The 24,276-nt window shown below is 48.3% G+C and overlaps 1 protein-coding gene across 9 annotated transcripts; it reads right to left on the bottom strand.

Moving 5' to 3' along the window:
- Window positions 1–1,051: 1,051 nt before the first annotated feature.
- On the bottom strand, window positions 1,052–21,955 carry Pdcd6 (programmed cell death 6). Of its 9 annotated transcripts, none has more exons than XM_004845105.3 (6): window positions 21,757–21,954; window positions 20,968–21,029; window positions 15,306–15,350; window positions 12,768–12,926; window positions 7,629–7,738; window positions 1,052–1,592 (listed from the first exon to the last, which is right to left on the bottom strand). In XM_004845105.3, exons 1-6 carry the CDS (start codon window positions 21,849–21,851, stop codon window positions 1,494–1,496), a joined length of 570 nt encoding a protein of 189 aa, XP_004845162.1. In that variant the 5' UTR covers window positions 21,852–21,954; the 3' UTR covers window positions 1,052–1,493. The 9 variants fall into 9 exon arrangements, with proteins under 9 accessions (XP_004845162.1, XP_004845163.1, XP_012927864.1 ...); XM_004845106.3 differs by having other exon boundaries at window positions 12,774–12,926; XM_013072410.3 differs by lacking the exon at window positions 15,306–15,350 and having other exon boundaries at window positions 21,757–21,955.
- Window positions 21,956–24,276: the final 2,321 nt, after the last annotated feature.

Below are 24,276 nucleotides of genomic sequence, written 5' to 3'. Positions count from 1 at the left end.
GGACTCCTGAAAGTAGCTGAGCTCAGGTCCCAAGTCCAAGACCAGGCATTGGACCCTGATGGGTCCCGTATGGTAAGGTGTGTGCACAGGCACCCGCAGGTGTGCGGTATATGTATGTGATAGAGGTACTTCACCCCAGGCGTGTGACACACGTACCCTCAGATGTGTACCATGCATTTTTTACCCCCTGGTACCAGGGATCAAACTCAGGACCTTACACTTGCCAGGCAGGGGCCAGTAGCAGAGCTAAATCCCCGGGCCACCCTCAGGTGTGTAATACAGATAAAGGTGCTCCATCCTCACGTGTGTGCACGGGTACCCTTAGGAGTGTGGTACAGACAGATCCAAGTGGTGGCACAGAGCTATGACAGTGGTACTCCATTCTTGGATGGCTGTACATGCACTTGGGTGCGTGGTATAGGTACACACAGGTGCATGGTTCAGGTACACACAAGCACCGGTGATGGCAGGGAGAGGAGACAGCACCAGGCCTGAAGCTGGAGGAGGAAGAGCGTGTCTTCCACAGGCTCCTTGGCAGCCTAGGGCCGGCTGGGCGAGAGCCAGGGAGGGAGTGGATGTGCTGAAGACCTTAGCCCTCCCCCAGCGGAGGCATCCGTGAGCCAGAGTCATCTGCTGGTCTGGGTCATGCTCAGCATCCAGAAGGGACCCAGCAGACATGGGTGGAAATCCTCAGAGCCCCGGGGACTCCCCACAGGCCCCTTGGTTAGTGACACCGTGACATATCTCTGGCACCTCAGCACCCACCCACAGGACTCTGCCAACCACAAACACCAGAGAAGCGGCCCCGGCCAGCAGACTCCAACAGGCTCCGCAGAAACTGCTTTCTTCCCACTGGCACCCACCAGAACCCAACTGCCCTCATGCCCCTCTCCCAGAACCTAAACAAGCCCACTTCCTCCACCTGTGTCTTGGTGTGGGGCTCCCACGAGTGGCCCTCACCTCCTCCCTCTGCCTGCTTTGCCCACACCTCCGGGGCATGTGCATCTGAGCTGGTGAGTGCAGGGCTACTGTGAGAAGCTGAAGGCAGGCATGAGTCTGTACCATCACTTTATTGCTCCTGTTGTATATTCCAGGGAATACAATAATTTTTTTAAAAAGTAAGGCACATGAAAAGCCTCTGTGCAAGTTCTGTATTATTTTAAAATCCTATTGGCAAATAAAACCGTATCTATTGCAGAACTGAAGATGTCTAGAAAAGCATGGGCGCATTTTCCCTAGCAGAAACCTGAGCCATGACTGCACAGCACGATGAGCACAATGAGCGCAGCCCTACGTCTGTCACCACAGCAATGCAGCCACTGTGACAAAGTAAGACTCGTCAGCTTATTCACGTATGTACAGCTGGTCCCCACGCATCAATACACAGGCTGAGAAGAACAGCTTCTAACTGTCCATGTCCCACTTCACGACAGGTAAGGGATTTGGCATTTTCCGTCTTCGTCTACGTGGTGCTGCTGCTTGTGAGCCCTTCATTATACAATGCTGAAGACCATGGAGAGATACTGCTCGTAAGACACCTGGATCCAGCCGTCCTGATCTGTGTCGTAGCGTCTGAATATGTCTGTCAGCCTCTGGGACAAAAAAAGGCATTTATTTTTATTTTTAGGGGTTTTTTTGGACAGGGTCTCACTATGAACCCCATACACTGGCCTCGAACTCGCCGAGATCCTTCTGCCTCAGCCTCCCGAGTGCCTGGATTACAGGTCTAGGCCACTACACCTGGCTAGGACAAGGATTTCGACTTCTGTGCTTGAACAGAGGAAGGTGGTTAAGGCAGGGCACGGTGGCGCATGCCTGTAACCCCAGCACTTGGAGGCTAAGGCAGGAGGACCACCATGGTTTCAAGGGCAGCCTGAGCTACACAGTTAGTGCAAGGCCAGCCTAAGCTACAATGAGAGCCTGTCTCAAAAAACTAAAAAAAAACCAAACAAGGAAGGTAGTTAGGTACAAGACCCTTAAGAACCCGTGTCAGGGGTATGCATTTTGTTGGTTCCCAGTGGATGCTGGCGATGGGCATCTGAGCACTCCGCAGGGTGGTGGAGCCCTCCTCCCACATCAGGACCTTCCCCGTGGACTGCTCCTCCTGATGGCTCCCCTTGCTGTTACGGCACAGTACAGCTCAGGACTGGGAAGCCAGCCCCACTTGGGCTCCTGCCCTGGGACCCTTACCCAACAGGCAAGGCCCAGGCTGCACCCCTTTCCTGCTCCTCCTGCTCCTCCCCACTCACAGCCCGAGGACAGCCAGGCCAGTAGCAGACAGTAGACACCAAACACCACGACAGACATGTTTAAGTGCCACTTCCAGATAACATTCTGAAGAGTCTATGATAAGTAAAACAGGCACAAGGAATTCCACATGACACAGAAGAAAACAGCTCCAGCAGAGTTCACACACCCCACCTCCCACATGGAGCATTTCTGTCTGACAAATACTAGCACAGAAATAGTCAAAAGCCATAAAGCTACATTTTGGTCGATAGTGAACCACATACAAAAGAGGTGGCTGCTACGATCTGGACCTTAATGTTCCCCCAAGCTCATGTGTTGAAGGCCGGGGAGATACGGGAGGTGGTGGAACCTTCAGGGGGTGAGGCCAGTGGGAACAAGCAGGGCCACAGGGATACTGGGCCCTGCCACCCTTAAGTGAACAGGCCTCATCTGCCACACATTCCTGCCATGATATGTTGCCTGGTCACAGGGCCAAAGCAGCAGGTCAACCAGCCATGGACCAAAGCTTCCAAAATTATGGGCCAAAAGAAGCCTTTCCTCTTAGGCTGATTTATCTCCAACATTTTTACAGGAACAGAAAGCTGAGCAACACTGGCTACACAACTGAGCCAAGGTGCGGCAGCCTCTGGCCTCCAGATGCAGCACGCAGGCATGTCCCACCAGGTCCCCACCAAGTGACTTACCCCTAAGAATGTGCCCCTCACTTTGTGACACAGGAATGTATGAAAGAACAATAGTGGCAGGAACTCCAGCTTAAAGACTAACAAACGTGGGGGCTGGGGCTGAGTTCTCACCTGGCACACACAAGGCTGCAGGTTCCATCCCCAGCACCGCAAACCAAGACAAAGAATGAAGAGTACGTTCTTTTAGGGTTTTACTCCCTTTTTGCCCAAGATTTCTCAAAGTTTCCATGTCATTTTATAACAAATAATTTTGACAAAGCCTTTTCCTTTTTGGAAAAAAGCTAAAAAGAAAAACATTTTTAGGCTGTCAGGCCCAGTCCACAGGATGCTGCACAGCACCGGCCTGGCAGATTGGGGAGCCCCCTCGGGACTCAACTGCGGGGTCCACAGGAGAAACCTTCACTTAGGAGGAAATGTAGGGACCCGAAGTTCACTTACGGGACGCATGAACTCTAACTCTACAGCAAGTCAGGCACAGTCCATAACGCGATTTCACACTGCGCCTCTCTCTGAAGTATTCAGAGAAGCCCAACGTCAGAGAACTCGGCAGCAGGGACAGGACCGGGCTCTCCCTACTCCTGAGGTTTGAAGCGTGAATGCTACAGACCTGTCCTCCACAGTCAGTGAAGAACAGGGGCTGATGGGTCCAGATTCATTTTTATCTACTTAAGTTTATCCTGAGTGTCACTCGGGCAGGTGTCATTTCAAACAGTCGATTGTCTTTGACCGGCATACACTCATATGTCTGTTTACTTGTTTTATGTTGACTATACTTTGCATACTTTTTTATTTACAATGTTGTATTTGCCTTTGATGTTCGTTTCTAGTAAAATCTAAGAATAAGTTCTGGTTATTTTCTTTTACTAATTTGTGCTTATTTTATTTGTGAAAAATAACCTATAATTTTCTGCTATAATCTATAAAAACTCCTATCGATGTAATTTTTGGGTGGTTTTTTTGGGGGGGAAATAGGGTCTCACTTTGCAGTTCAGGCTGGCCCTAAACTCACTATGTAGCCCAGGCTGGTCTTGAATTCTTGGTGATCTTCCTGCCTCTGCCTTCTGACTGCTGCGATTACAGGGTTGTGTCACCAGGCCCAGCTTTTAGATATAATTTCTATACTTCTCCAGAACTCAGTGATTTTCTTTTACAATACAAAACAGACATGTTTGGGACACTGAGACTGAACAGGAAGGAAGTGCCAGAAGATCAGCAAAAGGAAAAACTGAAAAAAAGGACAAATGTCAGCATATCGGAGAGGAAAAGTCTGTGTTATTAAATGGAAAGACAAAAAAAGATGTCTCCTAATTGTCAACTATTCATAATACAGAAATGACAGAACTTCAAAGAGGAAACAAAACTAAAAAAATTCCAATAACGATCAATGATTATAATAATTCTATGGTTGGTGTTGACAGAAATGACCATCATCTAAAAACTATCCTGTAATCAAAAAGCAAGGAAAAATATATTACTATAAAACACTTACATACCTTCTGCACCAAACAATATGGAACCCATTTGTTTTTTGTTTTTTGGTTCCTTTTGAGGGAAAGAGGTTTATTTGGCCTACAGTTCATAGAGGCTTCAGTCCATAATCGGCTGGCTCCAAAGCAGGCTGGGTGGCAGACGGGCATCCCAGAGGAGAAACAACATGGCGCACACAAGGTAGCAAAGGTAACAGGAGGTGCAGCTCATGGAGCCCACACAGTAGCAACAGGAACAAGGGAGAGAGTTTAGCAGCATCTTTCTGCCCCTTTTACCTTATTCACACTACCCGGATTAGGGTGGTGCCAAACTAATCACTCACACTGCCTTAACCCCAGCATCACACATTCCAGCTTCGACTACCTCTGCAAAAGATCTACCTCATCCACGTGAGGCTTTGGGGACCACATCTAAACACAAACCATAACATTCTGCCCCTGGCCTCCAAAGACTCATGCATGTCCCTTTATGGAAAAAGCATTTAGTCTGTCTCTAAGAGAGTTGCTAAAGTCCCAACAGTTTCAGCATTGCTGAAAAGTCCAAGTGCAAAGTCTCCTCTGAGATTTAAGGCAAACCCTTGGCTGCAAGCCCTTGTACAAATGAAAAAAAAGTCAAACACTTCCAACATTCAATGGCACAAGATAGACGTGACCATTTCCCAAAGGTACAAATAAGAGGATACAAAGGAATGGGCCCAAAGTTAAGTCCAAAATCCAGTAGGGCAAACATTAAGTCCCACAGTTCCACTTCCAGTACCTGAGACAATCTGTGGCGAGTGGTGAACTCCAAATGGGCCCATTTGTTATTTATTCAAAACCAGGGGGTTCAAAAAGTCATTTACAATTTAGATTGGGTCTAACAGACCAAACAATTGAAAAATTCAGGACAGCAAAACACCAACCAGGATGTCCATCATTACTGTCTTCATGATTATGGGGTTTTTTTGGTACTGGGGATCTAACTCTGGTCCTTGCGCTTGCAAGGCAGGCGGTGGAACCACTGAGCTAAATCCCCGCCCTTCACGATTATGTTTAATGGGTAGACATTTTATTGAAATCATACCACTTACTCACAGAAAAAAAGGAAAGGCCAACACAACAGTGTAGTGTGTTGTTCAAAGAAAGACGATAATGCAGAAAGGATTCGGGGAGAGATTAGATACCACTGTCCAGATTATAACGTTGCATCATGTATTGAATGTTTTAAGATCTACCAAACACAAAAAAATTACTGAATAAATCTGTTAAAACTGTCACTTTTATATTTCCTGTTGTATTATAAAAATTAATGAAAAAATCGCAATTTTTGGTTATCTTGTAAAGTGGTTAAGAAAATCACGGAGGGGCCAGGGATTTAGCTCAGTGGTTTCGCCACCTGCTGCGCAAGTGCAAGGACCTGAGTTCGATCCCTGGTACCAAAAAAAAAAAGGAAAATCACGGAGCACTGTACAGTACTTAGCAGGCCAATCAGAAAATGTAGACTTTTACTGATCTATCATTTAACTGGAAAATCAATCTGAGAATATTATCTAAAACCCTTCACTACATGTAAAAATCTAATGCTGTCCACATCTCTCAAAGATTCCAAAGCCAATAAAGTGTGACTTCAGCCTGGGTACAAATTATAAAGATTTACCTTTTAAAGACAGGTTCTACTGAACCATTTGTGGGGAACACGTTTGCGTCCCATGAAAGAGTCTGCTTCGGGTGATGGAGTGGTATGCAGTTATGAAGGGCATAAATAACTGACCTGAGCTCACACTGATGAATGTGAACATTAACCTGCTCTCTCTGCTGTTCTTGAAAATTTTCATAGTAAAAAATTTAAGATACATAAGACTTATCAATCCACCATGTTTCCAAAGCTTAAACCTACAGAACCTGGACCTCTACCTAGAAACACAGCAGGGCCTGCGTGGAGCCAGGCGACTGTGCTGTGGGAGCCGCATATTACTCCTAGCTGGGACGTCCTGAGGGCCGCGTGGTCCTTTGAACGTCCTAGAGCACTGGCAGCAAACCAATGGCATGTGTGCCGCAGCGGGCACACAGACCCCTCTCTGTGGGCACGTGAGCCAAATCACTCTAGCATCGCCCCAACAGCCTAGGATCAGGTAACAGCTCACAAAGGGACATTGTGCAGATTCAGAAAGGAGCAGTGGCGCCAGGAAATGACATCACCAGGGGTGACTCATTAGCCGCAACTCCTGGGAGGTTTCACTGGGCCAATCAGTATTCAGATTTAATTGCGGTGCTGGTAATCTGAGATAGATAAGTGGGCTTTGGGTTGCAGTTTGGGCACTCAGTCTCCAAAGGGTCTGCCATTACTGTCCTAGACTGTGCTTGCACGAACCTGAGCAATCACAAAATGCAGTAACACAGATGCATGAGGCTGCTGGCATTCTGAAAACAGTGAACTTTTTTAGTAAGTAGAAGGCGTTATAAAAACAAAAAGAACAGGACAGCAAATACAAAAGCCAGTGCTGAAGTTAATGTCATCAAAAATGACATACTGCACACCAGATTCTTCCTACCACTGGCAGCGAAGGTTTAACCAGCATCACTGTAACATGTAATGCCTGGTGCAACGACGTCATGATGGCACCAACGTCACCAAGACAGGACCTTTCCAGCTGACTGTCATCTTTTGGGACACCTACTAAAATGTCATCATGTGGCTCATGACTGATTTTCAAGAGTAGAGATGACACTACTGTTTGTACTTCATTTAACAGAACTAGTTACTTCTCCAAAGATGAGACGCTTTTTAAAATTTTGTTTTGTTTTGGTACCGGGGACCAAACTTGAGGCCTTTCGCTTGCGGAACCACTGAGCTAAATCCCAGGCCCTGTTTTTGGTTTTTGTGAGATAGGGTCTCACTACGTAGTTTACGCTGGCCTTGAACTCGTTGTGATCCCCCCTGCCTCAGCCTCCCAAGTGCTGGGATTACAGGCAGGGGCCACCACATCTGGCTTGACTCTTTTTTTTTTGGTACCGGGGATCGAACTTGGGACCTTGCGCTTGTGAGGCAGGTGGCAGAACCACTGAGCTAAATCCCTGGCCCTGAGACTAACTCTTATAGCCTCTAAAACCCTACTCTACATGAGCCTGATCCACTGATAAAAAGGCCAGGTGCCCACTATGATGGCCACCCCTTCCTGCCCCACCCAGCCTCCATGGCCACAGCAAACCCACAGGACGCCACTGTCACCTGCAAGACGATGCAGCCCTGGATGAAGTCGTCAAAGGCAATCTGCCCTCGTCCTTGTCTGTCAAACTTGCGGATGAGGATGTCGTGGAACTGGTCAGAGAGCCGGTAGCCTTGGAGAGGAAAGATCAGAGTCAAGAGAGCCAGGAGGTGCCTGACTGCCCCAGCTCTCCCTCCCAAGACCCCACAGCCTAACAGCAAACGACAGCTGGGTAGGAGTAAAAGTGCAAATTTGTTCAAATGCACTCTGAAAACCAAGAGTGGCCTAAATCAGTCTGAAATCAATTTACATTTCCAGTACTATGACATGACCTACTCGGAGACCAGTACCAACCCCTGCAAGGACGAAACACCACTGTCCTGTCGTTTGCTGTGAGCCCACTGCTTGTTAGTCAACTGCACTCACTCCATGCTGTGCACACAGAAGTGGCCTCCAAGGCAGCCAGGCCTGGTGCCTGACCCCAGGGCAGCCACCTTGACACCAATGACTCACCGCTTGGGCCACTCATTACCAAAGAATGCTTTGAAAACTAAAGTATCACAGAAGGCTCCAGTTAAACAGATCCTGAGCCGAGCAAAGAGATTAACCCATGGGGACCCCCACACAGTCAGTGCATCTGATGGCACTGAGGGGATAGGCAGCTCAGAATCACCACTGGGTCCTTAGGCATATGACTCCATTTCAATTTGCTGAGCACGTTTAGGAAAGGTCTCCAACAGGGAGGTGGCTTTGAAGACTTGTGGACCTACCCTGTGTGTCCAGACATTCCTGAAGACACACTGAAGGAGGCTGCACCTGGCCTGCTGTCCCTCAGGAGCCACCTACTACCTGTGTGAATGTGGTGTCCTTACTGACTCAGGAGACAAGATCCAGGTGCCAACAGGCTTTTACTGGTTTTCAGTCTTTCGGGCCTCTTTGCAAGGACATGCACACTTACTGCCTGAGTGAATCGTACAGTTAATTACCTGTAAAAACACTTAAGCATTTTACTGATAAAGACTCAAATATGCCAACATGCTCATAGCACCTTGCAGAGCAGCCAGTGAGCTGACTGCTCAGTTCAGGGGCCCCTAAACAAGAGAAGGCGGGCAGTACCTGACCCTTCCCTGTAGGCTGAGCAGAACATAGGACTCCCATTGAAGTTCGAAGCAGCAGCAGGTGGGAATGGCTGCCACACCTCCCAACACCAGGCACGTGGCTCGCAGGTCAGGCAGCAACCCTGACTGAGCCGAGCTCAATGAAGACAGAGCCTGGGACATGGTCACAGGGTGCTGCCTGTGCAGGTGTGGAACAGACACAGACAGCCAGTGCGGTCTCCTGCCAGAACAGGGCAGGGGCAGAGGACATGGGAAAAGACAGAGGATCCAGTCTGACAGATATGGAAGCAACTCCCCTCCTCCTTTATCTATCTAACTTCCAATTTTCCCGTCATAGGAAAGAAAGAACGAAGGTCGGGGTAGTAAAGCGAATGACAAACAAGCAAGCCATTAAAGACGCATGCTCATTTGAGAGGCCAAAACCTGGGACAGGTTCTTTCAAAACGTTCTTGCAGGGAAAGGCCACCTAAGAGTACACCCTCAGCACCACAGGTGCTCTGCATGCAGGCCAGCCAGTGAACCCCCCAGGCCCAGGCCGCCCAGGCCACCCAGGGCTGGTGTGCTGACTGCAGGTGGCACCAACCTCCCTGGAGGTGGAGGTGAGGCTTTCCCACCTTCTGTCTCAGACCAACGCTCTGATTTAGAAATACAGCTGCTGAGCCAGGCAGCACCTCGCCCTCCACAGAAACCATCTATTCCTCCTCCCCTGGAGCTGCACTACCCACCAAGATGAGCCATCGGGCCCAGCCCTCGGACAGCGGCCAGCCCACGGGTCCATGAGGTGAGTCTCAGACCCCTGCGCCTGTGCATGAACAGGGTGAGGGGATGGGGACACCCCTTGCCCTTCCCTGCTGCTGCGAAGTATGCTCTGCCAGAGCCCCCCGAGGTGATGACAGCCTGAGTGCAGAGGAACACATTCTCCTATGTCCACTTCCAGGAACCACACAGCACTCACTGATGCTGAAGAGTCCTCTCCCCTCAAACCAACAGGCGGGATGATACCACCAGAAAACTGCCCTGCAGACACTCCAGGCCCAGGCCGCATGGCTGGCGGGCTGAGGGGTCAACAGGAGGCCAAGCCTCTGGCCCACGCCCACCACCACCACCACCACCACCACCAGCAGCAGCCTCAGGAGCAGCACAGCTGGAAGTCACAGCACTGCCTAAGAAAAGCCAGACTGAAATGAGTGACTGAAAAGGATCCACATTGCACCAAACTGCGCCTCCAGCCAGCCTATGGCATGACAGGGGAGGGGCCTGCACCTAAGCTTTGCTTGAGCCTAAATCAGAACACTCGGGAAACTGCTGTCAACCTTGTAAGGTGAGTGCACAGCACAATCTCATGAACAGGTGTACATCCAGAACTCTCGTGGCTGCCATCGCAGCTCCTGCACTTCTCCCCACCTCTCTAGTGCATACCTTGCAGCTGTCTGCTCTCTGTCCTTTCTCACCTGTGAGTTTGTCCATACAGCTGGTTAGAGGCACTGAGTCTCCCCCGGAAGTTGTGTTCAGACCTCACTAGTTTTGGGCCAGGATTTGGACAGGATGACTCCGAACTGGAATTCCAGGACACTACAGTTACAGAATGAGGGCATGGGGCAGCACAGGCCTTGGACCTGTTCCAAAATATGCAGCCGAAAAGGGGACACAAATGCAGCAGAGAGACAGGCAACGGCTGAAGTGGTTTCACTGTGCTTCCACAATGTTTTCACCATTAGAAAAGGAAACTGCAAGGCCAGGGGTTTAGCTCAGTGGTTCCGCCACCTGCCTCAAAAGTGCAAGGTCCCGAGTTCGATCCCCGGTACCAAAAAAAAAAAAAGGCAACTGCAGAAGCTGCCAGAAAGGCTGGGTGAAGAAGGGAAAAGTCAGGGGGAGCAGGGGCTTTGGGGGTAAGGGCTGCTGTCTCCTGACCACACTGCTGTGGGTGAACCAACAAATTTCTGGGGGAAGTACTTGTGCCCACCTGAGTCTGAGGACCTGGCCATAGGTGTTAACACAGTTTGAGTGTGTGGAGGGATCATCAGACCTCGGCAGGCACCATGAGTCACACAGTGCTACCAGGACTGGCCTGAGATATCCACGGCAGGTCCCTTGGCCACTACTGAGTGCCCGTAGTTACCACACAATACACCTGTTTTCAAGAGTCAAAAAAGAAAAGGGATATTTGCTTCTAAAGCCAACTCACTAACAGTTACCACCAAAAGCTTTCCCAAGTAATATCCAAGTAGAAAGATTACATTCCTTTCCATGGAAGATAAAAAGAGACAACCCTGGGAAATCGGGGACCACAACAGGAAGAAACTGAGTAGAAACACTATGAAAGTTCTGCATAGTGCTATTCCTTCAGAAAAGGTTCTGGAAGAGGCTGGCACTGCCCTGCTGGCTTCTGACCAGCTACACTTCCCACCCCAGCCACATGCATGAAGACTTCTGGGATGTTCCTGATCTGCTCAGGATGCAGAGGGCCTGGGAGGCCAACACTGTCTTCTCCCCCAGTTCCCAGGACCTTGAAAAGAGCTCCAAGGCCTCTGGCCTAGAGCAGGCTGAGCTCCATGACACTCACATGCCAGGCTCATCCCCAGGTCCAAGTGGCTCTTGCCCCACTAGGTAGCACTGAGCCCTCCTTGTTCCCTGCTCAGTCCTGTCCAGGACCAGGGGGCCTCTATGGACCCTGGGCCACTCTCCATGCAGGCCATTCTCATCACTATCCCCAGAGACAGAGGGCAGCTGGGGCCCCTACCAGGACCACCCCCCTTAAGACATCAAAGTCATCTGCATCCCAAGTTCCAATTTGGAGTTATCCTGTCTAAATCCTGGCTCAAAACTAGTGAGGTCTGAACACAACTTCCAGGGGAGACTCTGCCTCTAACCCGCCATATGGACAAACTCATAGGCGAGAAGGGAGAGAGAGCAGACAGCCACAAGGTACGCGCTAGAGAGGCGGGGAGAAGTGCAGGAGCTGCGATGGCAGCCACAGTAAGTGATATACTTTACGGTCATAGGACTCAAACAAGCCATATATGTTAGATCATGACCAATTTTCTAAAAGGCATTTATAAGCAATTTTTAAAGTAAAACACAGGTTTTGGTAATACAGCCAGATGAACAAAGCACCGAGTGAAATTATCCCAAACAGACCAAAATCTCAGTGCAACTATAACAAGGCCTGGGCTGGTTCCAAACATTCTGGGGTTTACTTTGTAAATAAAAACACCAACATCAGGAGAGGTGGCTCAAGCCTGTACTCCCAGCTACCTAGGAGACTAAGGGAAGAAGACAGCAGGTTCGAGGCCAGTCAGAAAGATCGTGTCTCAAAATAAAGAACAAAAAGGGCTGGGGGTAGAGTTAGTTCAGTGCTACAGTGCTTGCCTAACATGGATGAGGCCCTGAGTTCAATTCCTGTACTCCCCCTACCACCCAAATCTCAGCTTTCTCTCAGACCCAAGACCAGTTCTGACAGCCTTGGCTGCGCTCTGGACACGGACCACGAACACCTGTGAGAACCACAGCACACCGCCCCACACCTGAGCCTGACGGCAGTGTCCATACATACACACACGCCAAGCTCAAAGCGGGATGCACTTGAGAATGGGCTTGTGCGCGTCCTCCAACTCCGGAAGAGTACAATTTGGATGGACTGAGAGCTATACCTGGTAACTTACAGGATTGTTTCTTAGTCATTTTATTATGGTTTCCATGTATTTTGGTGTACTGTGCAACAGAAGCTGCTCCACACCATTTTTTATTTATCTACTTTAAGTTATTTTAAAAGCCACATTCTCAATTTTGTTCGTGACACCAACACACTTCACAAAAGTGGACAGATGATTTGCACAGCCCTTATCTCATTTTGATGAAAAGCTGCATAAAAGATTCCATGTCAAACATAGGCCTGTACGACATAAATAGGAAATGTGAACCTGTACAATGCAAACAGAAATTCATATGGCTGGGTTAAGTCAGTAAGTTTAACAAAGTAAAAACCCGCACGGGCCCCTGGGTTCCAAAATGAAACAGACCACACAATCGAGACAAGTGAATTACCAAAACCTGAGAGTGCTTGCTTGAGCTCGTTCTTGTCAATCATCCCCGAGTTGTCCCTGTCGTAGGTGCGGAAGACGTTCTGCCAGTCTGTGATGTACTTCCACACGCCCGTGAACTCGCTGAAGTTCACACCAGCTTTGTTCTCCCGGTCAAACATAGCTGTGACAAAGTGGACCACAGCGACAGTCAGGTCCCGACTCTAAACAGGCCCAACCACAGTGCGTGCTCAGGCGCCAGCTTCCCCCCAGACACCAGCACAGCACCAACCTGCTGCTCTGAGCCCCGGCTAAGAAATCCTCATTTGCTGAGTATGTCTGGATCCCTAAAATCCCTGTCCCTTCCATCAGGGGTCATGAGGGATGGATATCCAGTCCAGCTCTAAATAACAATAGGCAGAGTGGACACTCAGAGCTGTGCAGTGGGCTACAGTGGCATCATGGTAAAAAAGCAATGCTTTGTACCGAGGTAGGTTCTGGAAAGCAGGCCCGCTGGGGGTGTTTCAGAAGGAACCTGGGGTACAGAGGTCGAGCATCTCCCCCACTCTCTTGGCTCCTAATCCTGGGCCAAAGCTGACTCTTCTGCACCCCCAAGATCTACATCTCCTGAGAAAAGCTCAGAACAGTCCTCATGGGGCAATGGAAGCCTACATATTTTAATTTTAAAAAGAGACCCCACACTATTGTCCTGTTAGCTTTAGATTTTTAAATAATAAGACCTGACTTCAGCTGGGTATGGTGGTATACACCTACAACTCTGGGAGACTGAGCAGAAAGATCGCTAGTTTGGGTCCAGCCTGGACAACTTAGCAATTTTGTGAGACCCTGTCTCAACATAAAAAATGAAATGGGGTATGGGAGGATAACTCATTGTGACATCCTTGGGTTCAATCCCCAGGACTAAAATGGGATGAAATGAAATAAGACAAAACAAAAAAAAAAAAAAAAAAAAGGAAGAAAGAAGACAAAACAAATTAGTGTAAAGTTCTAAATACACAAGAACATATAATTATATATTAACTATGCACATATTAGTGTATTTGCAAAATGGCTGTTAAAAAATAACAACTCAGTCTGAATACTGCTGAGGAGAAATGATAAACCATTCAGCCTCCTCAGGCACTGAGGCTGACTGGAGGCTGCAGTACAGTTCAGCAACATTCACATGAGGAAAGACAGTATGAAACAGTGTCACTGTTCCTCCACACCATGCAGAGTCAGGTTTGTCCCCAACACTGGTTGCCACATCCCTACCCGCGATACAGGCTGCATGGAGGATGGATGAGGGACTGCTGTGGCTGGCTCAGTCGCAGCCCAGCTCTGGCAGGGATGTGCACAGGTGCTCCTGCCCTGTCCGCATCGTCCCCAGGGCTGCAGGCCCAGGCCCCATCAGCACACTCAGCAGCTCTATCAACATACCTTTGCCCGCATCAGCTCCATGCAGTGCCTGCAACTCTCCCCAATGTACTACAGAGCTTAAAGGCATATGGGCAACCAGCCCCCATAGTCTAAAATTTGTGCACAGAACAGGAGACAGGGTGGGGAACAGCAGGCTTCCTTGGACACCTCAGACATAGGCCTTGGCCCTGCACAGTGGGGAACTGAACCCAAGATCCCCTATTAAAAAGAACTTGGAAGGAGCTACATCTATGGAAGGGCAGGCTATAGAAAACACACCCTGAAGCGAAGCAAACCTTCCAGAAATTAAAGAACAGCAAATTTTCTTCTGAGATCACGTGGCTGCAGACCCACCTTCTTTGGAAGTGGATCTCCGACTCTCACTAGGGCTTCCTGTGCAGCGGGGAGGGACCCACACCAAGAGCCCACACCCTAGCCAGCAGCAAGCACACAAGTCCTTCCTGGGGGTGCAAGCCACTCAGACCCTGGTTTGCTACATGGAGTTCATGTACAAAGAAAAATTACAAAAATGTCAAGGAAAGTAACCACATGTGAAGCTCAGCAGGAATAAATCAGACATAGACCATCCTCTCAAGGGTTCAGGGTCATGAGGAACACAGAGACAGTACTGTTAAGTTCGTATGTGTAGTTCTTCATAGAACACTTCAATCAAAATTTTAAAAATATCATATATAACACCTGGAGAAGTAAAAGATGAAGTCACAAAAAATAAACAAGCAATAAGAGACTACCAAAAACAACCCAATAAGGCTTGAAACTTGAAAGTGAAAGAGAGATTAAGTTGTAAATTAAAATTAAAGAATCAGTAGAACATAGTGGCGCACACCTGTAATCCCAGCACTGGGGAGGCTAAGGCAGGTGGATCATGGTAAGTTTGAGTGCAGTCTGGGCTACAAAGTGAGTTCAAGGCCAGCCTTGACTGTATAATGACACCCTATCTCAAAAACAAAAACAAAGTAACAAAAAAGAAACCCCACAAAGCAATGCACAGAGAAAAGCTGGGCGGAGGTAGGGAGGATAGGATGCCAGGGCCCACCATCAAGTTGCAGCCAAAGCGGAAGCAAGCGCATCCAAGTAGCACCCAGAGAAACAGTCAACATCACCTGTCTGCAGGGATACTTACAAATAATTGACCTGACAGTCACTGGGTTAAATGGGGTCCATGTGCCTGAAAACAAATGACACACAGCAGCAATTAAACAGAAGATCATTCCACAGAATCCTGTAAGTGCCGACCCATAAGGCAAGCCTGCAAGAGTCATCGTAACCAAGATACATCATGCAAAGGTACAAGATCCCAATGATGAATGTAACTGTATTGTAGACCTAAAACGTACCAATAAACTAAATGGGGGAAAAAAAAAAGAGTCATCGGCTGCTCCAGAGCAGAGGTTCTCACAGGGCCTCAGCCCAGGCATCGAGGACCTTCTGGCTGCCATGACTCCAGAGGACCCCATGCACAGCATCATCCACTGCACCCTGCAGGAGCTCTCCATGTTCTGCTGTCACCACCCAAGACTAGATGTCAGCTCTCTCTGGAGCTCCAGCTGGGCAAGTTTCTGGGTACAGCAGACATGACAGGCTGTATTGAGGGGTCCGGCAAGCCACTCTCAGGCTGGACAACTCTCTAAGACAAGACTCAGGGCCACAGTTTTACACAGAAGAGACACGTGGCCAAGAGATGAGCGGGTGGAAAAGCAGGCACAAGCTTCCAGAGACTGGGGAGGCCACGCTTTCATCTTCCACAGCGCTATGTGGGCCACCTTCAGGGCAGCTGCCCTGAGTCTGAGAGTCCAGGGTCTTCCAGAGTGTCACCAAGCCCCAATGCCCAGAGGGAAGCAGGTGCCCGCCACAAACTACATCCTTGGTATAGACCATCCAGGCACAATGGCACAACTTGGCTCAAGGCCTTTTGTCTCAGAACATTTTAGAATTCGGTCCCCAGGGCTCGACAAGAGCTAGGCATCAGTAGGCTTTTCCTGGAGACGAGAGGGCTTGGACAACCCAGCCTGAGAAGCTAACCCGGGGACCAAAGCTATATGTAGGACCCCAAACTTTCTGATTCATCACAGGGCTATAAATATTGTCACCCATAATGGGCCCATGTGCAAGGACAGTTATTTGACTGGATGATTTTTCTACACAGAATTCCGGTTTATATGATCTGATTTCTCTCAGTTCCCTTTTTTTATTGCACGCGGGGCAGGGGGGGGTGTTTGTTTTGAGAGAGGGTCTTGCCATGTAGCCCAGGGTGGCCTTGAATTCATTTTGTAGCCCAGGCTGGCCTTAAAACTCACAGCAGTCCTACCTTAGCTTCCCGAGTGCTGGGATTACAGGTGTGCACCACCGTGCCCAGGATCTCTCAGTTCTTTTATCAGATAGTTTTGTTTTTGTTTTTTTTTTGGTACGGGGATCAACTCTCGTCCTTGCACTTTAGATAGTTTTAATTAGAACTCTATCTGATAAAACTACCTTCAAAAGAAAATAAGATTAAAATAAAAAAGAAGTACAGCTAAAAAAAATGCCTCTTTGAATTATACGAATGTTAAGGCAAACCTACTTTGAATGCACAAAAAAGAGGCTTGAGAAAAATTAATTTTCCTAATCCCAAGAAATAGTGTAGAACTACAAAAAAAGGGGGAGGGGACTAAGTTCAAGACGGTGACAAATTATTTCAAAAAGAGGACCAGAGGGCCGGGGATTGAGCTCAGTGGTTCTGCCACCTGCCTCGAAAGCGGAAGGACCCGAGTTCGATCCCTGGTACCAAAAAAAAAACACCAAAAAAAAAAAAAAACCTCAAAAAAAGGACCAGAGAACTGGGCATGGTGGTGCAAGCCTGTAACCCCAGCACTTGGCAGGATGAGGCAGAAGGTTTGCCACAAGTTCAAGGACAGCCTGAGCAACACAGTAAGAGCCTGAGTCAAAAATAAATAAATAAGTAGGGCTGGGGATTTAGCTCAGTGGTTTTGCCGCCTCTGCGCAAGCGCAAGTACCCAAGTTCAATCCCCGGTACCAATCAATCAATCGGGTGAGAGAGCACCCAGTCATGTGGTCCTCCTCTCTACTGATCACAGCAGCTCTCCTGTGGACACAACTGGAAAAGGATCCCACAGGACTCACAGACCCTCTCAGTATGGTGTCAACCAGGTGGCAACAGAGCTCCCAGAAGCTCAGACCAAGCTGAAGTAAAAATCTATGCAATTCTGTGACTTCACTTTCCTACCAGTAATATGTTAATTAGATTTCCTGAAACGGCTTAATGACTTAGTTCCAATATCAAAACAGAAGACCAATCCTGGGAGAATAACTAGAAGTCAAAATGGTTTCAACCACAGGCACTGAGAACAGACATTGGCCCACCCAGTGACAAGCATCCTGTGCCTATGAACATTCATCATGAAGCTTACAATCTAGGAGCCAGAGAGAGCTGTGGTTTGAAAGCTGTCCCCTCCAAAACTCGAGGTGACATGAGTGCCACTGGTAGGCATGAGGAGTGCACCCCTAAGAAAGGGATGGTGCCTTTCTCTTTGGACTGCGTGAGTCATGGCAGGAGGGGCTCCTTCCTCTCTCGGTCTCACCCTTCCACCTTCCACCGTGGCTGGCAAAAGCCTTACCACGCTCTTGGGTTCCCAACCTCCAGAGCCCAGAGCTAAGTGCATTGCTCCTTATAAATCATCTGGTCTGGAGAATTGTTACAGCAGCAGGAAAAGACAGAAAGCATCAGAGAAAAGGAAAAGTAGTGCAAAACCACTGTCCACTGAGGCAAGGCAGGGGGAACACAAGGCTCCTGGCAGCCAAAGGGTCAGTGAGGCAGTTGGTGGACACCAGCAGGTAAATACAGCGAAGGCCCAAATGCGAGGAAAAGAAGCTACACAGCACATGGTGTGACGTGCACCAATAACACACCTCTGGGTTCAGACCTGGGCTCCACAATGACAGCCCCACAGGTGAGGAGGAGGCTAGGAGATGCAACACCTGCATCACAGGCGAGGGGGCAAAGCTCGTGGTGCATCACCTGCCGATAATCTGCCTTACTCCAGAAAGAACATAAAGAAACTTTAAAAATATATATGTGAGAGGCCAGGGATTTAGCTCAGTGGTTCCGCCGCCTGCCTTGCAAGCACAAGGACCCGAGTTTGATCCCCAGAACAAAAAAAAAAAAAAAAAAATATATATATATATATATATCTCCATGGTACACAAAATAAATAAAATTTAATTACGTTACGTTGGCTACAGGCAAAAAGTAGGAGGGTAAGAAGGAAGGAAAGAAATAAATCCAAGGCAAGCCAGAAAATTTCTCTCTTTAAGAATCCTAAACTCTTGCTACCAGCAAACCACAAATTTGCTATTAAATTTTTTAGCAGTTAATTTGAGGAAAATGCACTCAGAAGATATGGAGTTTGCAAGACACAAAGAGAGCAGCACCACAGGTGTGGGGGACACAAAGCGTGCCGTGCCTCCAGGGAGAAGCTAGATGCCACCCTTGGCATTAACAGTGACCACGTGGGGCCAGCTCTCTCACCCTCAACACGAGCAGAGGGTTGCCTCCCCCACCAGGGGATGAAGATCATGTGGCAACTGTTAAAATTCTCTTTTAAGCAGCTCCTGGTAGTGGCAGCTGAGATCAAGGTTACGTTTTGACAGGTACTTATTAAGGGCTGACACCTGCTGGTGAAAATACAGGAGGCCTAACTCCACAGATTAGAATAGGTGTTGCAGCAGGCTGTGGTGGCACATGACTAATCCCAGCACTCAGGAGGGAGAGGCAGGAGGATCACTGCAGTTTGAGACCAGGCTGGGATACATAATGAGTTCAAGGCCAGTCTGAACTATACAGTGAGACCCTGACTCAACGCCCCCCCCCCCAAAACCAGGTGTTGTTTCCCCCTCCCTCCCACTCCTGGTGGGATAAGGTCTATTAAAGGGCTCAGTATCACGCTCACGTTTTAAGTGGACTCCACCAACTTCACTACCACCAGGTGTGGGAAACCATCCAAGACCTGAGCTGGTTCCACGGCCAACAACAGCAGGAGTAATACTACTCATCATCGTAGCTAACCTCCCAAGCACTTGCTGTGCCCTGCATCCTGGGAAGTGCGTTGCCTGCATTTCAATTTACTTTGGGTGGCTACGCAGACATTAAGACCCAGCAGGTCAAGTGTTGCCCCAAGATCACACTGCTCAAACAGGGAGACCCAGGACACAAATTCAGAAGCCCCAGATCCCCAGTGCAGTCCTCCAGGGTGGATAAGCTGTCATGCAAATAAGGCTCAGTATTTGACCACCACCACCAAAGTTTTTCACACAAAACCTAAACTTGGGCAGTACTCTCAAACATCCAAGCAAATCGACAAAAAGGAGGTTGTTTACAAGCTCCTAAACTTTTAACCACTCATGGGGAACTACTGGAAACAAGTATCTCTGAAGCCTAACTCAGGAGTGCTCTGCGCCGCCTTATTCCCACACATTTAAAGCATGTCCTGAAGACATCATTCATTCTGGTCACTTGGGAAATTTCAGGCCAAGATTTGCCAAATTGTGGCCTGCTGCTGCAGGTGCTCTTGAAGTCTTTTTAGTAACCTTCCCTTGTCCTTCCCCTGGATGTAACAAGCACTGGAGATAAAAAGGTAAATAGTAACCAAAGAGGAGAGAAATCAAGAAGGCACCATAGAGGGAATGGAGTCTCTTAATTGCCTGCAAACAATCTAAATAAACAGGTGAAATCGCACCCCAGTACTTGTGACTTACACAGGTTAATACTGGGAAATGATGTCAGTAGCATCTACTGTCCTATAAAGCAAATGCGTTATTCTGAAAACACAGACTTTCAGCTTAACACACATCACCAGAAATGGGTCCTGAATGCCTAGCATGTGCCAACAATGAGGGGCTCTCCTTTAAGCCTGGCCCCAACACTGTGAGGCCATGTTCAACAGCCCAGTGTTGCCTGCTCCCTTAACCAGTCACCTATAACATGACAGTGCTTCCCACTAATAGATGAGCCTTTCAACATTTTCATCCGATCTTAAAACTGGACCATTTTCCAGCTTCAATGGCACACCTTTGGAAAAACAACCTATGAATATAATAAGAAAAGACGGCTGCATTTGAGGGATTATAAAGGGTATTTAAAAGAAAAATGTCTCTAAAAGTATCACCAAAGATTAATCATGATGAAACCATCAAGAACCTGAGTCCATGGAGAGCACCCAGCGCACTCCCACACAAGGCCTGCACTCCTGCAGGCCTACTCTTTCCCACACTGACAAGAACACCTCCCGGAGATCTGGCTGGGATAGCCTCGGATATCCCAGATTCTCAATTTGGCCCTAGAGTTTCAGCAGTTCCCAAACGACCACATTTCCACTCAAGCACTGCAGAGGCTGTCTCTAACCCCTTCAACAATTACCTCCGTGTTCCCTGACAACTCTTCAGTGCCTTCAACAATCATCTCCAGAGGAGTTGTTAAGATTCAGTTACCAAAAAATTCAAGGACCTTCAAGACACCTAAAGAATTTCTGCTGCACAGAGCTAAACTTCCTAACCCTTCCCTAAAACCTACACCTAGCTCCCATTTCTCAGGCAGCACTTCCCAATCCTCACACACATCTGTTGTTTTGGAGTTCAGTGGGGCAGCATTAGTGACAATAATCAAGAAGCTACCAACAAACGCCTCCATCTCCTTCATGTATCAGTAATAGTAAGTTAGTCATAATCCTCAGTACTTGGAAATAAATTCCAGAAAAGAAATTGCTTCCATGAGTAATTAGGCTTTAACTCACCATTGGACAATGCTTGCTGAAGCTCGTTGTCTGATATCACCCCACTCCTGTCTTTATCAACACTACAAAAGCAAGAAGACCAGATAAGCTGGTGACGAAAACTGTAGGAAAAGCAAAATATGGCAAAAAACCAAACGCTTACTTCTTCTGTCAACCCTACAATAGTCTGTAACGTTTCTCTGGCAGGTCTTTACTATGCTAACGAAGACCCCTAAGGGACGGAATCATCTTTGCTATTCCTTATCTCAAACCTTCCGTTGGTTACTCCCTTGGCTTTCAGCAATTCAAACCTACTCCAGGTTCTAGTATTACAAACAGGAACAGATTTTCTGGGATAATCAAGTCATTTTATGTCCATTCCGTCTGTAGGATGACTTGGGGCTGAAGACTGCCAAAGCGGTCACCTGCCTCGAGGTTCTTCCTACCCTTGTGATCTGCTGCCTTTTTCACAGCGCGGAATCTGGCCTGTTCCTGTCCTGAAACGAGTACTCGTGACCCTTGGGGTCAGCTGGAACCCGCCCCTCAACCCTGAGCGTCTGGACACAGCGGCCGCGACTCGGGAGGGGTCGGGGCGCGTGATGCGGAGGGCTGCGGAGGGCAAAGGAGGGGGGCTAGAAGACAAGGGGCGGAGCCGGGACCTGGGAGGACACGGGAGAAGGAGGCCTGGGGTGTCAGAAGAGGGAGCCTGGGCACACGGGGGCGGGGGTTGGGACTGGGAGGACGCTGGAGGACAGCTCGAGGGAGGGCGAAGGGGCCTACGGGCTAGGGTCCCAGGGGCGCCGGCCTCACCGCTGGAAGACGTTCCACAGGAAGCTCTGGTCCGGCAGCGCAGCGCCCGCAGCAGGGCCGGGGCCGGGGCCCGGGCGGTATGAGTAGGCGGCCATCGGCAGAAAACCGGCGACGAGGCCAATTGGGGTGGGGCTGCTCCGCTTCCGCCTTTGCAGAGGCCAGGCATCCACGCCCTTTCCGGGAACACCGGAAGTGCATGCATGTCCTCAGGTCACTGGCCGGCGCGGCCAATCCGCTCCCCGCTCGGTTGCTGGGCAACGCCGGGGCGTCCGCTTTGGAGGTGGCGACGTCTCCAAGAGGCCTGATGCTCTGCCACCCAATCTGTCCTGCCCGGGCTTGTCCGCTGCGGTTTCCTGTTCCCTCCCTGCCCCAGCCTGTCCTTTCCTGGTGCCTTGTTCTGCCCTGGAACAGAACCGTGGAAGCGCCATGAGGAGAGAGGCGGTGCGGGGTGGATTGGCCTTCCAGAAGAAGCCCGTGCCGGAATGGGCAGCGTTTGAACTGGACTGAAGATATCCTGGTCCGTGTGAAAAGAAGTGTTGACGCGATTATGGTGGACACCAACAGCCCAAAGTACAGGGAGGGGAAGGAGCGAGGCATTTCTTGTACTCCAGTTTTTTCAGTTCGTTTCCACACGATGAGCCATTATCTTTCTAAATGTGGGTGGGCCATCACTTTTTCCTATAAAGCAAGTCCAAACTTTCTATAGATTAAAATTCCACAGATTTCCACTACCAAAACACAGCAGTAGCCCCTGCTCCAGACGGTAGCACTCCTCTCTCCAGAGCCTGCATTCTATTTGAGTGTGTACTTTTAAAATTCTGCTTGATATCTTTGTGCTTCTTACTGACTTTTCCTGAAAATTCCTTTTCTGTGCTGAAAGTCAGCAAACCTGCAACCTGTCCCATGGGTGCAGTGAGTCAAGATTCCCCGAATGTGCTTTGGGGACCTCTTGAACTCTGTCCGTGACAAAGCCAACCTTCTGTCTTCCCTGTGTGCTGTGTGCCAGGTCAGGGTGCTAAAATTATTTATATTATTTCATGGAATTATTCCAGGTTTTCTGTTCTTAATTCATCGAGGATGGTCTTCCTTCTCTGAAGTGGTAAACTATCCTCGTGAATTTTTACTTCACTTGCAAATGTTTTTAAATTTTTTTTTTCACTTGCAAATGTTGAACGGTCCCAGCCAAAGTCATGGATTTTAATCACTGTCACCTGAGACTTTCTTCCCTCTGGACACTGATCCATTATTCAGCATGTGGGCACAGCTATAGATCTGATCAGTTCCCAACTTTGTTGACTCTGTCCTATTTTACTTTCTCTTGTTCCCAAGGGATTTACTTCAGACTTTTTTTTCCCCCAAATTCTTCTAATAAATTAACCTACCTTGTGGCTTTGGCATTCACTTTAAGTATTATTCTACAAATTTCAACAGTGTGAATTTTTTAACACAATCTAGTGAAATGCGTCTTCTAATTTCCGCCTAAAGTATAATAAACCTTACTAGAAACTTCCACTGATCTTTATAGTTTCTGAATTCCATCTTTAGCTGGGCAAGGTAGTGCACACATGTAATCCAGCACTTGGGAGTCTGAGGGAAGAGGATTGTGAGTTCAAGGCCAACCTGGACTATCTAGCACGGGCTCCTTTTCTGTTCCTTATAACTATGCACATACTGTTGTAACTACAAGTTTGTGACCCAGTCTGTAAGTTTATCAGTATATGGGAAGAAACCTCCATAAAGTCCACTGTGGTGTTTAAACTTTACTTTGTTTAGTGTTCATCACTATCCACACTCTACTTTTAGAAAACTCAGAGATGTTAGAAGGATCAAGCCAGATCCTCCAGTGCTTTTTGTGCTTATCTCAGCAGCAAGGCTGATTCTTAAATGGAAGGTTAACTACTATGACGTTAAGAATTAAAGAAAAAAAAAACATAGCCCATGGATACCCATATAAATGCACATGGGTGGTCCAGAGGACAGATACTGTCTTGACACCTTCACAGGCAGTGCAGCTTCTCACCTTTCCTTTACACCAATCTGAGATGAGTCACAGCCCTGTTCTGTGGCCTACCACAAGTCTTCCAAAGGCCCCTTGTCACTTAGAGGTGGGAGGCTGCCATGGATGTGTATGAGGGGTCACTATGTTAGGGAGATTAACATAGTGGGACATAAGAGCCCAGTCATCTCACAGTGCCACGATCTATCTCCTTGCCTGTCTCAGATTGAGTTTCCTCCTGACCCGGCCTGTTCTAGGATTTCCAGGAGTTGAGAAATTAACTGAAAGCTAACACTTTCCTCCCTACAATAATGTTAATAGCATCATGTGTCCAAATATTGGGCCAATCTTTCATTTGGCCTAATTTCTCTGAGCCAATTTGAAAATACCTTAGGATCCTTAAAATTTTCCTAAATGCTGACTTTTTCTGGATGCTATGGTTCCTGTCTTAGTTGCTTTTCTCTTGTTGCTGAGGCAAAATACCTGATACCAAGTTAAAGAGGAAACAGTTTATTTAGCACACA

The sequence above is a fragment of the Heterocephalus glaber genome, unplaced genomic scaffold (assembly GCF_053883595.1).
Source record: "Heterocephalus glaber isolate CG9 unplaced genomic scaffold, H.glaber_assembly_v1.0 deba00001537, whole genome shotgun sequence".
NCBI classification, from domain to species: Eukaryota; Metazoa; Chordata; class Mammalia; order Rodentia; family Bathyergidae; genus Heterocephalus; species Heterocephalus glaber.
Note: the sequence above shows the minus strand (reverse complement) of the source record. Positions and strands in the feature narration are given on the sequence as shown.